The 13,377-nt window shown below is 44.7% G+C and overlaps 1 protein-coding gene across 1 annotated transcript; it reads left to right on the top strand.

Moving 5' to 3' along the window:
* Positions 1-51: 51 nt before the first annotated feature.
* Positions 52-13,376, top strand: Prosalpha5 (proteasome alpha5 subunit). The gene is made up of 8 exons (XM_077631021.1): positions 52-144; positions 464-559; positions 640-766; positions 2,174-2,241; positions 3,355-3,521; positions 5,717-5,819; positions 12,242-12,328; positions 13,220-13,376. The coding sequence occupies exons 2-8, from the start codon at positions 464-466 to the stop codon at positions 13,295-13,297; spliced, it is 726 nt and encodes a 241-aa protein (XP_077487147.1). The 5' UTR covers positions 52-144; the 3' UTR covers positions 13,298-13,376.
* Position 13,377: the final 1 nt, after the last annotated feature.

The raw sequence follows: 13,377 nt of genomic DNA, 5'->3' as shown, positions 1-13,377 counted from the left end.
AATCAAACACGTTACTGACGACTTGAGTTGTGAGTGCCGAAGGTTTTGGAACGCAGGTGGCGCGGTCTCTCCCACGAGCTTGCAGAGCGTTGTGTGCCGGTTGTGTTTTGGAGCCTATTCGTGCTTTACGAAGCGTCTGCAAACGTAAGCAAGGAACTTTTCACAGAAGAAAAGAATCTTTAAACTCTATTGATCACATCGTACTCACAGTTACGGGCTACTAATTGATTGTAAACGGGTTAACGAGCTCCGTTTCAGTCGACACCAAGAGTTGCATGTCATCCCTGCTGTTGCTTGAATGTGACTTTTGAGTGTAGAGTGTTGTTCAAGGAAACAATGAGCCATTGTAATGGCCTGTTTTGCTACATGCATTCACAAACGTCATGTAGCGCCTCGCTTGCAAGTGGTGGTCCTTTACAGGGCTTGTTTCACCGTGACTGACGCTGTGTTTCCTCGTCCCTAGATGTTCATGACACGTTCGGAATACGACCGGGGGGTCAACACGTTCTCCCCAGAAGGAAGGTTATTTCAGGTCGAATACGCAATCGAAGCCATCAAGGTGAGCGAAGCGCCACACGGCCGAGCGCCGAAGCCTTCAGAGCGCGTCGAAGGAGCGTCTAATGTGCTGCTCGTTTTCAGCTCGGCTCCACAGCCATTGGCATACAAACCACGGAAGGCGTGGTTTTGGCCGTCGAGAAGAGGGTGACGTCTCCGCTCATGGAGCCTACCACAATTGAGAAAATCGTCGAGATCGATACCCACATCGGTATGCACAACTGTCGCTCGCTATGTTACCCTTAAAATGGTATTGGATAGTTCATCGCGCCCCTGATACACATACGAAGCCGATACAGTTTCGACATCATATGTTCTTGTGCACAAATACTTCCCTTGCGTTGGTGGGCCGTTAGTGGCCACAAGTGAGCAGAGTTCGCAAATGAGCTGCAGGCATGCTACAGGCTTGCTGAGCAACTGCAGAAGTTGTATGGCTGAAGTGAAAACCACAATGCGTGTACCACCTCTTTGAACAATTCAATATGGAAAAAAATAGAAAAACCAACTTAAAATGCATTCAGTACTTCCCCAAATGAAGTTAGCTGTCTGCAAGCCAAAGAGTATTAAAGTTGAGCTTCTAAGAGATGCTGAAGAATGACGGGTACAGTCATGAAATTTATGAGTGCGAACACTGGAGCGCATGGCAGGTAGCCCTGAGCCCTACTTGTGGTGATATGCGGCGGCTGCTTTCCGCAGCGTGGTGGAAAGGGTTACGCTGCTTTACCTGATTTCAGCAAGGGGAAGAACACGCCTCCCTTTCCACTTTGTTTATGAAAGCCGCTGCTACATATTGTCACGAGGAGGGTTCGAGACTATCGGGCGCACGCTCCGGTGTTCACGGTCTTAAATTTCATGACTACTTAAATTAGCTGAAAAACTGAAGCTTCCACTGTTGCCAATTTACTCCCTGGAAGTTCGGAACTCCTGTGGTGATGCATTTTTTTTTGGCATACAGTAAGATATTGAAATTTAGCCTTCTTTCGTACAGTTGGTGGTTCAGGTGGGGATAACTGAGCAGCGGTGGGGCACAGGAGAACAAATAGGTACGAAAAGTGTGAAGTTTTACTGATAGCTTAGTTCTTTGGACTTTTGTTTCATAACGCAACTTGAAATCCAAAAGCTGCGGAAATATCAAAGGAAGTACATGAGATACGAAAACTTCATAAATGCTGCTTACTGTTTAATGTTTTGTCCATTGCACACATTTTTGTAGTCTAAACAGTCTAAAATGCAGCAGCAAGCCCGCTGGAAAGTGTTGCTTGTGTAAGGTGAAGTTCATTTGGGGATGGATGAAACTGCCATACAGGCTCTGCGTACACTAGTCGTGCATAAATGGTATTCCTTACTCTACTAAATTTGTGTCCATTGTTATAAGTTAATAATGCACATGTTTGTTCACTGTAGATCACTCCTATAAGCTGAAAAGAAAATTCAGGGATGTCATTTGGTTTAAATTATGATTGCGTGGCAAAAATATTGTTCAGTGTTATGAGGTAGCCTTAGCTCTTTTCATGATAGACAACATACACAACAGAAACTAAATGTAATTTAATCATTAATGAGCAGCAAATTGTGATGCCAACGTGCTTACAGACTTTTTCTTTTGTTTCCTCCTTAGGGTGCGCAGTGAGTGGCTTGATGGCCGATTCCAGGACCATGGTTGACAGGGCCAGAGTAGAAGCCCAGGTAAGGATCGGAACTCAAACTGTCATGTGAACTGCCACAAGGTGAAGTGAGCGCCTGTTACTATGAGATGAAAGAAAGCAGTATTCATTCGAATAGAAAATTCATGTCTTTGGATATTTATCACGATCCCATCAGATAATGGTAGATTGGAGAGTACCATGAGCAGAAGTAATGTTATGGAAGTGTTGTGTGCAGTGGGTAGAGGTCTGATTGGCTTTAGTTTCTCACTTCTTAGACCTCCTTTCTGCTGCTGAACGTAGTGGTGCCACAGTTTAGTCACAATTTTTGGATGATTGTTTCTTTTCATCTGCACCATTGACTGGCCAAATGATGTTTCTTCTGGTCATGATGATTCGTGGCAAAAATCTTATAATTTCACTGCTTCAACGTTGCTGCCGACCTCTTGGGGGACTTGAATTTCTTGTCATGTTATGAGGTATCAAGAAATATGTGCCTGTAAAAAAAAAACATATTTACAAAATTATAACTCTCATCTTCCCCCGAGCTCTCGTGAAACTTAAAAAGGAAACTCTTTTATTTTCTCAGTAGCTGTTCTGTTGTACCATTGATTCATTTTACTGCACTAGATTGGATTTTTGTCTTGGCCTTTTCTGGCTCAGAATTCCTATTACCAAAAACAGTCATTTGATAAGCACAGTGTCTTATGATGAAAAAAAAAAAATGGCGGAGTTTTAACATAGTTGCACCTAGTAGGACGTGTGAGAGCACTTGAGGCACCACCGCCTCAAAGGCAACCGCATGCAAGAGCTTATCATCAGCCGCTATTGGCAGCTGTGCACGATGATTTTATGGGTGTGCTGGTTCCATGTGTTGATGGGGGAGCAGCAGCAGCATGAGGCCTCCGCCGCTGGCGCTCCATCAAAGGTTGAGGCTTCACACATTCCTCAGGTTTTTCACCTTCGCTAGTGAAGTAGTGCTTTCGTGCTAAATAAAATGGGCCATTTCATCGCTGTCCCATTGATTTGGTACGAGTAGTCCCCTCCAATCGGACTCATCAACCATCTGCCCCACTGGCTTTCAACTGAAGTAGCACACTTTCTTGGCTCTCATTTGTATACTTCTGCATCTTTGTCATTTATTTTTTTGTACCAGAACCATTGGTTTCTCTACAACGAGAAGATGCAAGTGGAGAGTGTGGCCCAGGCTGTTTCTAACCTGGCCATCCAATTTGGGGACAGCGATGATGATGGGAATGCCATGAGCAGGCCGTTTGGTGTGGCCATCCTCTTCGCCGGCATCGATGCCAAGGGTCCACAGCTGTGAGTGGCCTGTCTGCCTGCTGCGGCTGCTTGTGTTGTGTCTATGCGCATTAAATGATTATTGTTACTAGTCCTAAATGATGTGCACTTCATGCTTCTTTTAGACTGAGAGTGGGGAGCAAAACAAGTACAGTAAAATTTTGAATGCATGCTTATCCACATTTAAGGGTGCTGCATCTATTTTATGAAAAACAGTTGCATTGCTCAGCTCTCCGAAAAAATTTCCATGTTTGATACTTTGAGGTGCTTCCTAGAGAAGCTGCAGTTGTCATTAATGTGTTGGGGACATTCCTGAGCTGTAGTGGTGGTGACTTAGGGCTCATAAATCCAAGTTGCATTGGTGATAACTGCAGGCACAGTGCAAGGATAGAGGGAAGCCACACGTCATATGGACTGCTTGTGCTTTTATAAGTGTGTTCTCAGTGCCTGCTTGTATTTTTCCTATAGCTCCTGGCAGACCTGAGAACCAAGGTTAAAAATATTAAGGCAGGCTTTTTTCATGGATATCCGCAGTGTAGCAATAAAGGTACATTAGAATCTTGATAATGCAAATCTTGGGTTTCACGAAAAATATTCGTGTCATACGAAATTCATATAATCCAAAGTGAGCAAAACCCATATGCAGAAGCACAAGGAACGCATTCATGCAGATCTGTTCATGGATGACTGAATTTACGCGCTCACTACTCGTGGTGTGTACCACGCGACTGGCAATTACGACGTCAGCGCTATACGGGCCACGGGCCAGCTCTCACTCACGACATCGGCGGTGTATGGGCTGTGTGCCACCGCTCACTGCTCACAGTGTGTATCGCACAACTGGCTACCGCGGCATTGCAAATGTGCAAGCTGTGTGCCACCATTCACTGCTCACAGTGTGTACCGCATAACTGGTAATTCCGATGTTGACAATGTGCTGGTTGAGTTTAGCGCTTGAGGGTGCGGTCGCGGCTCGTGCATTTGTATCATCCGTAGTGGTGCAGGAGTGTGTTTGGAGGAGGAGGAGAAGAACAAGAAGGAAAAGCTTTTATTGAATATGAAGTGTTGATGTCTTACTTTGTGACTGGGACATACGAAATTCTGCACATTGTGTGTAGCAAAACGCACTCTGGCCATGGAATTTCACAAATTCGTGTCATCCCAAAATTTGTATCAACCATTGTCATATCACCGAGATTCGTCTGCAGTACCTGCACCAGCTCATATTGCTAGCTCAATCACGCGGTATGCCAGTGCATTGCTACACTGTACTTTTTAAGGCATCAGCTCTTGAAATATACAGGTTCCTAAATACTAATCATGATTTAACTCATATACTGTACTTGAAAGAGCATGCATGCCTTTGATGGTCTTGCAACTAAACAAAAGTCTGGAGGGCATTTCTTGAACGATAAAAGCTGCAGAAACCCTAGGAGTGTCAAGAACCACGAAGCGCCTATAGTATATACTCCGTTCCATACATGAGGTGCAATGCTGCCAAAGCTAGCGCTCTTGTTTGCGCTGCCTGTATCCACGACCAAAAAGTAGTGTGTTCCCTGTGGTGACCAAAACATAGTACATGCTTTGCCTGTAGGCTTACAACATGACACATTTGTCATGAGCTTGATTAAACGCTCTGTTATTACTGACAACACACTGTCACTTTCTCGTGCCATAGACCACTTGGGCTCAGAACAAGCGCAGTGTAACACACCTTCCTTTATTTTCTCGTCTGGACTACTTCCGTACCTTTCACAGCGTTGCACCTGATGTATAAAAGACAAAGAAACAGTCTGGAGGTGTCCAGCAGGGAGACAGTAGTGGGACCTGAAGCTTGTGAAAGCTTGAGTGATGAAATGCTGAACCAGTTTTTGTCTGCTGGTAATCTTCGGATTTTTACTGTGGACAGGTGATGTGTAATGAATTCATGCATAGCTCTGACCTTTCAGCTGCTGTTGTAATTCTTCCAGTTCTGGTGTAACCCAAAAGATTGCAGCTTTGTAGTTTTTACTTTATATTCTGTCATTTTAATTTAGTGAATTTCTTAAGTTGAATTTTGATACTGCTGTGCGTAATTCTCGAACTCTGATATACTACTTCCTGCTATTAATTGTCATTTGTGATTTGAAGGGCTATCGACCAGGTTTAGTCTTCATTCATAATTTTGTGGTGCATTCACAAAGTTAAATTTAACTGTTTCCTTCATGTGTTCACAGGTACCACATGGATCCCTCGGGTACTTACGTCCAGTATGATGCAAAGGCCATTGGCTCAGGTTCTGAAGGTGCCCAGCAGGCACTGCAGGAGAAATATCACAAGGTAGGCCACATATTTAATTTAGAATTGATTGGATGACTGATGATCTTCACCAGGTATGCTTAACCTTTTCGGGTGCTACGTACACCATTGTGTATGTAACAAATTGTAATCTTTTTGGGGGGGGATTGTGCTGCAGCCAGCAGTGGTTTTTTTTGTGTCATACAAATTTAGTAGGCCTATGCAACTGGTCGTTGCTTGGTTCAAAGCGGATAGTAATTTTCTTCAGATAGCTTTCAAGTGAATATTTCGAATACTTGTGGTACACAAAAAAGGTTAAATGTCATGCAAGGCCATTACATGGGCATTGGCGGGCACCGCACCGGCATTCGAATTACTTGCGTTTTCGAATTAACAGGGTTTGAATTAATGAGCTTTTATCGTACATAAAAAAAAAACCAAGAGTGCATTGCAGCTTTGTCAAACTCATTGGAGTTGTGTTTACTTTCTGCAAAAATGGCCATAGGAAATTGGGGGAGTCGACCTACATGTGGAGCTGACGTATTTGTGGGGTGTGAATGCCTACTAGGCTTACACCCCGTGTGCCCAGTGCCGCACTGTGCCACCCTGCGCCAGGCTTATTGAAAGGGGCACCCATGTCTATGTGCATCATACTAGCTCCCTCTCATGTTCGCACTGTTGCGCTTGATTACCAAATTTCACATGGAGAAGAGTAGCTGCGGCAGCTAGAGTCATTTCATACTCATCCTGCAGAAGTTAAGGGTGGCACACGTTCTCCACTTAATGCATGCCACTGTTCCAGTTCTGGCGCATGTGTGCTGTGGGTAGTGCAGGTGCTTACACCTAGCACATAAAGAGCTGGGTGCCACATTCACGACTGCTCTTGTGTGCTGCCTCACATGTGCGCAGACTGCAGACTGGCTGTGGCATGTGAGTGGGCACACAGGCATGCAGTGTGTATGCCCAGGAACTGTCCATGAGGTCTGTGCTTTGGCTGCGTGCACCACGGTGCAATTCTGGACGAAGTACGTTGAACCAATACCACACGAAGCAACTGTTCCATAAACGCTACTCACTTGAGACAAGTACTTCGAGATTTCAAATACCAAACATTTGGATAGAGTGAGATAACAGTTACTTTACTATTTAACCAAATATTTTAAATTAATTGAATATTCACACAGGCTGAGAATATAGCACTCTGCAAATGGGGTGTTTTATCTTGTTCGCTAGACAATGTAGTGAGTATTACCGTATAAGCGCGTGTAAGGGCCGCACTTTTTTTTTCCAGATTTGAGGGCCAATTTTCAAGGTGTGGTCGGTACACGCGATGTGCAAAAAAAAAAAAGTTTTAAGTAAGAACACACCAATCAGGAAATGGCCATAGGAAATTGGGGGAGTCGATCTACACGCGGAGCCAACGTACTTGTGGGGTGTGAATGCCTGCTAGGCTTACACCTCATGTGCCCGGTGCCACACTGCGCAACCCTGCGCCAGGCTTTTGAAAAGGGCACCCATTTCTATGTGCATCATACTAGCTCCCTCTCATGTTCGCACTGTTGCACTTGATTACCAAGTTTCACATGGAGAAGAGTTCAATCGTCACTCGAGGAGTACTCCGACTCCGAGCTGGTGCTGTGCTCTGGTGCACGCGTATCCCACAAAAAGTCGTGCAGCATGTCCGTTGTCGATGTGTAGCCGTTGTTCCGCACTTCCCGCCACTTAGCAGAGCAGCTCTTCTTCCAGTTTGGGAAGCTTGCACGGCTTGCCTCGTAAAGCGCTCTTTTTGCAGCTTGTGTTCCTCAGCACATCCTTTTGGTTGCGTCATTGTCGAATGCACTTCTCAGTCACGTCGAATTTCCTTCCCGCCATGTTTGGGAGCAAACTCCCAGCCGTGTAGCTATTAAAGGTGCTCTAAAGAGGAATCTGAACTCATCTTCTTACAGCAGGAACTCGATCTACTCATTCCAAGCGTGCAGGAAAATTGAATATGAAAGGTACTCTAGCTGTAGATCAAGAACTTGTATCAAAAGACCAAGCTGCACCGAATATTCGTCTTTTTTGGAGCCTGCAGGTGGTCTCCCTAAGGATACTGAGGCTAAAAGTGCCATTAGCAACCTTGTTTGCATTGAACAGCCTGGGAGAAAAAGGGTGAGATGGTGCTCATAAAAACGAAATCTGAGGCAAGCTCCCAAACGTTTCTAGTTTAAATAATCTCTAATCTGTGTTGTGAAATAGAGACTTTTTTTTCCCCTCCTTGCTTGTTGCTTCGTTGCATCCTTGAAATCCTGGAATTAGGTCAAATATTCGCACAAATTATGCCAGTTAGACCATACTCTTGCTTTGTGCATAGCGTTTCCATGAGGTTTGACTTAATGAGGTTTCACTGTATTTCAGTGTTAAAATTTTTAACCATTGTGACACTTAGTATGAAGTTTTGTACATGCCTGGAAAAGAAATAACCGTTTGGTGTTTTTCAATTTTAAATAGAGGAATGGTAAGAGGAGCCCAAAAGGGCTAAACTGTGAACACACAATGTGCCTGGATTGTTGTAGTTGTGCTGCTTTATACATCGATTGCAGATTTGTTGATTAAGCACAGTTGTCTTAGTTTTTTTTTGTCTTAGTTCCACGAATATAGTTTGTTGCATTGAATTTTGCAGGTTTCCATTTTTTCAAGAAGCTACCTTCATTTGTGTATAGAATTAAAGCAGAATTTTAACTATGGCTTCTGTAGTAAAAGCCTAGGATGTTATGTCTTTAACTGGATAAAGAGACGCTTGGATTTTTTAAAGTGCATATAAGCGTGTACAGTTAAACCTGGATATAATGAAGTTGAAAAAAATTCAGAATTTTGCGTTACATGCAGTTTTCACGAGAGGGCCCCCAAGGGCAATGCAGAACGGAAACCAAAATAAGAAATAAATGTAGGTGAAATCACCGTGAAAACGTTTACAGAAAGCCCCATTACTCGAAATCATATAAACACTGCGATATCTTGCGCGATCGCGCTGATAGCGCGACTACCGCAGCAGCCGCCGCCACCTCCGCCTTGGCTCGTGCAACGCCACTACGAGTGGGAGACGCGCTGCCACTGCGGGTGCTGCAACTGAGCTATACTCCGTTTCATACATCAGGTGCAACGCTGTCAAAGCTAGCGCTGTTGTTTGCGCTGCCTGCATCCGCGACCAAAAAGTAGTGTGCCCCTTGGGGCGAGTGACACACGTTAAAGGCTTTGCCTGCAGGCTTAATACATGGCACATTTGTCATCAGCTTGAATAAATGCAGTCTTACTGCTGACGACAAGCCGTCGCTGTCTCGTGCCTTAAACCACTCGGCGACAGAACAAGCGCAGAGTAACACGCCTCCCTTTCTTTTTCCGTATGGACTACTTTCTTTTTCCGTATGGACTACTTCCGTACCTTTCACAGCATTGTACCTGATGTATGAAACGGGAGTATAGAGGAGAGCGCGCGCGATCGCGCCACTGCCGTAGACTGGCCACGGAGGCGCATGCTTCCCGCATGTTCCTTCTCTCAGTCTGCCTGCCGCTATTGCCCCCGGAAACGCACTCTTCACTTTGTGTTGCTGGCGCTCTCCGCTGTCCCCACTCCGGATGCGCGTGAGCTACCGGCGCTGGAATCATGCAAGCAACTCCAAGGTGGCGATGGGCGCACACTGCTCATGCTGTTTCATTTTTGTTATGCCCGATGATTTTTCGCTCCTTCTGAGCATGAACTGTTGTAATGCCATGAGGTATCGCGTTCCAAAAGCAAAAGCAATGGAGATGCACCGACGGCGCTGGAGCACGACGCGTTGTCTAAACTGCGGTCTCTTCACGTTCCTCTCACGTCAGTTGGTGCTCTATCATCGTGAAACTCTTCTGTCAAATTTCGTACCTGAGCACAGCTAACCGATAGTCTGCTTAGCGAGTTCATTATATCAAGGTCAGCCTCCGCAACATAATCGTTGCATGGAGGTCTCAAATACAGTCAAACCTGGATATAACGAAATTTGAAGTTTGCAATTTTTCGTTATATTCAGGTTTTTGTTACATGCAGTTTTTGGTTAAGACTGGTAAAGATCATGCCAAAACGAAGTAAAAATGCGACAGATATCAGTTCAAGTGAACTCGCCATTCAAAGAATTTATTTAAGAGAAAAACTGCGTAATTTTCGCTTTCTGTTTTTGCCCGATCGAAGCCACTACTCGGCGCTCCAAGGAAACTAAGGCATCCAGGGCTGCTTCATCGTCCTGCAAGCCAATGAAACAGCGCAGAATGTCCACCGCGTCCGTCAGTTCCCTCGCGGGGGGCACAGCACAAAATGTATCAGGCTCTGACGAACCGTCACCTTCAAGGCTATCTTTAATGGTTTCCACAAGTGCCGCATCAGTCATCTCTTCCGTAACCACGGCGCCGTTGTCCACGAACAAAAAGTAGCACAGCTCGACACCGTCGGGCACCCCACCGTTCATGCGTAGTTCATCCCACGCTTCTGCGACCTCGGGTGGGCTTGAAGGTTCGTCTTCAGTGACCGTAGCTTGAATGGCCTTATTTACCTGAGCCTTGGCGAAGCAATTGGCGATCACTTGTGATCCGACCTCTTGCCACGACGCAGCAAGCATTTCGATTGCTTGGTAGATATCCACTTTCGTCGGCCATTCAAGGTGGATGTCCAGGAGCTTCTTTTGTATCATTCGACGGTGGTAACAGCATTTAAAGCTGTTCATAACTCCTTTTTCTAAGGGTTGTACCAGAGAAGTGCAGTTAGGTGGCAAATACTGCAGCTCGACGTTCGAAAGCTGTAGGCCTTCCACATGGTGCGCGGAGCAGTTGTCAAGCAGCAAACAAATGCTGCGACCTTGTCGCTTGACATCTTGGCTGAGCTCCTTCAGCCAGTCGGAAAAAATTGCCCGCGACATCCAAGCTTTGGAGTTTGCCACATATTTTACTGGCATCCGCCTTGTTCCTTTAAAACATCTGGGCCGGGCATTGCGGCCAATAACCAATGGGATTCGTTTGTCGCTGCCATCAGTGTTGGCGCAAAGCAAAACCGTCACGCGGAGTTTACTTTGCTTTCCACCGCGGCAGTCTTCTCCTTTTAGTGACAACGTGCAGCTCGGTAACATTTTATAAAACAGGGCCATCTCATCAGCATTATAAATGTCGGCAGCTTCATAGCAGCTGAAAATTCCGGGAAGCTTCTCGGCCACCCATGAGGCAGCAGCATCGCTGTCTGCGGAGGCAGACTCGCCAGACGCCACTTTTCCGACGACACTGTGCCGGCTTTTAATCCTTGTATCCAGCCATTACTCTCTTTGAAGTCGTCGTGGCCGAGGATGCAAGGAAAATCTATGGCTTTCTGCTGCAAAATCGTGCCACTTATGGGCACATTTTGTGCTCGTCTGTCCAAAAACCATGCAAACACGGCGTTGTCCACATCAGCATACGTCGACGTCTTCAGTCTTTTCTTCTGGGCACTTGTGCCCGACTCCATCGCACTGCGGATGCTTTGTTCTGCAGCAAGAATGGTTGACAGGGAGCTGGCTGGTGTATTGAAGCGGGCAGCGACATCCTTCTTTTTTTCGCCGGCGGTAACTGTATTCAAAATCGAGAGCTTATCTTCAAGCGACAGAACTTTGCGTTTCCTCACAGCGGAACTCAGCGTAACGAACCGACACCATAAACACACACCAGCACATGCACGTCAACACGCTGACGAAGAAGGCTTACCGTGAATGCGCTGCAACACCACGAAGAATTTGTTATAGTAGTGCCACCTAGTGTCAAGCTACAAAATGAAAGCTTAAAAGTTGCTATGCTTGCCATGGAGTGGCGATAGCGGTGCTCAACATCATCATCATCACCAAGGTCTGTTTGTTTGCTGCAATTGCAAGCGTTCTGCTTGTGGTCCACTTTACCTTTTAATATAAAAACTTACTTAAACAATATTCATTAAAGTTGCGCACTGTTCGGTCATATTTTGGGCAGAACATTACAAGATACAGCTCGATGGCAGCGCCGCGAATTCGTTACATCAAGGTCAACTGCCGCAACGAGTTCGTTACATGAAGGTCGCCTATACATGGGCTTCAATGGGAGATGTGTTGGGGAATTGAAAAATTTCGCAAAATCTAGGAATTCGTTACATAGAGGTTCGTTACATAGAGGTTCAACTGTACACGCGGTTCATTGGGGCGGTGTTGGGGAATTAAAAAGCTTCGTTACATTGAGGAATTCGCTATATGGAGGTTCGTTACAACCAGGTTTAACTGTAGCAAGTTTTGCTCCTGGTGATATTCTCTACTTATGTGTGCTTCAATTAGGGTCGGAATATTTTCTTTTTTTTGTATTTTTGTGCTTGTAAAATATCTAGGGATATGGGGTGGAAAGATAAGGTTGGTGCACTTTTCTTCTTGCATTGTGTGATAGGCTTGTTAACAAGAATGCTTTTTGGTCTCTAGGCAATGACATTGAACGAGGCAACTACTAATGCACTTACCATACTCAAGCAGGTGATGGAGGAGAAACTGAACTCCACAAATGTAGAGGTAAGTTTTTGTTTTTCATTTTGTCTGTGGTGTGGCTTTTTCCCACTTGTTGTAGTGAGAGGATAACGATGATGAGTCAGAGTTTTCAGTATTATGTCAAGATCTCACTACAGTGGCATGTTTTCTGGTGCTGAGTAATCATCCTTTGTTCTTTTTTTTCATGGAACTTGCTTGCTTGGAGCTAATAAATTAATCAAGAAATGGAATCTTCAGTCTTTTCTATTCCTAGAGTTGCTTGCAATGTTGCAGGGTTTATTGAAAACTATTGTGCACTCTGTGATAAAAAAAATTAAAGGTAGCACAGCTCCATCTGTTTCTTTTGAAATATGTTTACAGAAATGGCAGATTTCAGTTGCACACTGTGTGGTAATGACATGCTTAGTTGGCACCATTAGGATGTTGTTCAAGAAGTCAGGAAAAGTAAAAGTGGAAGCTAGAGTAATTGTGATGGCGAATGTTGACCAACGTTGAGGCTTCGAATCTGCTGAGAACTTCATTAAGGTTTGGTAATGTCATCATATTGCAGCAACATATGGTGTTTTGCATTTTGTTGTAATTTTGCATATATATATCTTGCTTTGCAGGATGTTGTATTGGCACTTGATAGTTTCATTTCCATGTTTCCATCTGAATCTCACGTTCAGCATGGTCATTCAGTTCTGCCATGTACACAGATTCTTAAGGTGTTGCCAGGAAGTCTTTTTTTTTTTTTTGGCCATTACTGCAAGTTAACTTGGTAGGAAAATTCAAGGTTCCACATACACTTACCCTTTTGTTGGCCATACCTAGTAATCCTTGTTCAAGGCCAGTTTCTTTCTTTGTTTTGGTTTACATTGGCTCATGAACTAAAATGTGATCACTAAATAAATCTGGCTACTTGCTGTCTTTCAGGTTGCTAATGTTACAAAGGAGAAAGGGTACCACATGTTTGCTAAAGAAGAGGTTGAGGCAGTCATCAACACCATTTGAAAGAGATTCCTTGTGCCTCGTTTTTTTTTTTTTGATGATGCTGTTGGCTGCTTGAAATAAAACTTTTTTTACACTCAGAG

The sequence above is a fragment of the Amblyomma americanum genome, chromosome 7 (genome assembly GCF_052857255.1).
Source record: "Amblyomma americanum isolate KBUSLIRL-KWMA chromosome 7, ASM5285725v1, whole genome shotgun sequence".
NCBI lineage: Eukaryota > Metazoa > Arthropoda > Arachnida > Ixodida > Ixodidae > Amblyomma > Amblyomma americanum.
This window is presented reverse-complemented; position numbering and strand designations above follow the sequence as displayed.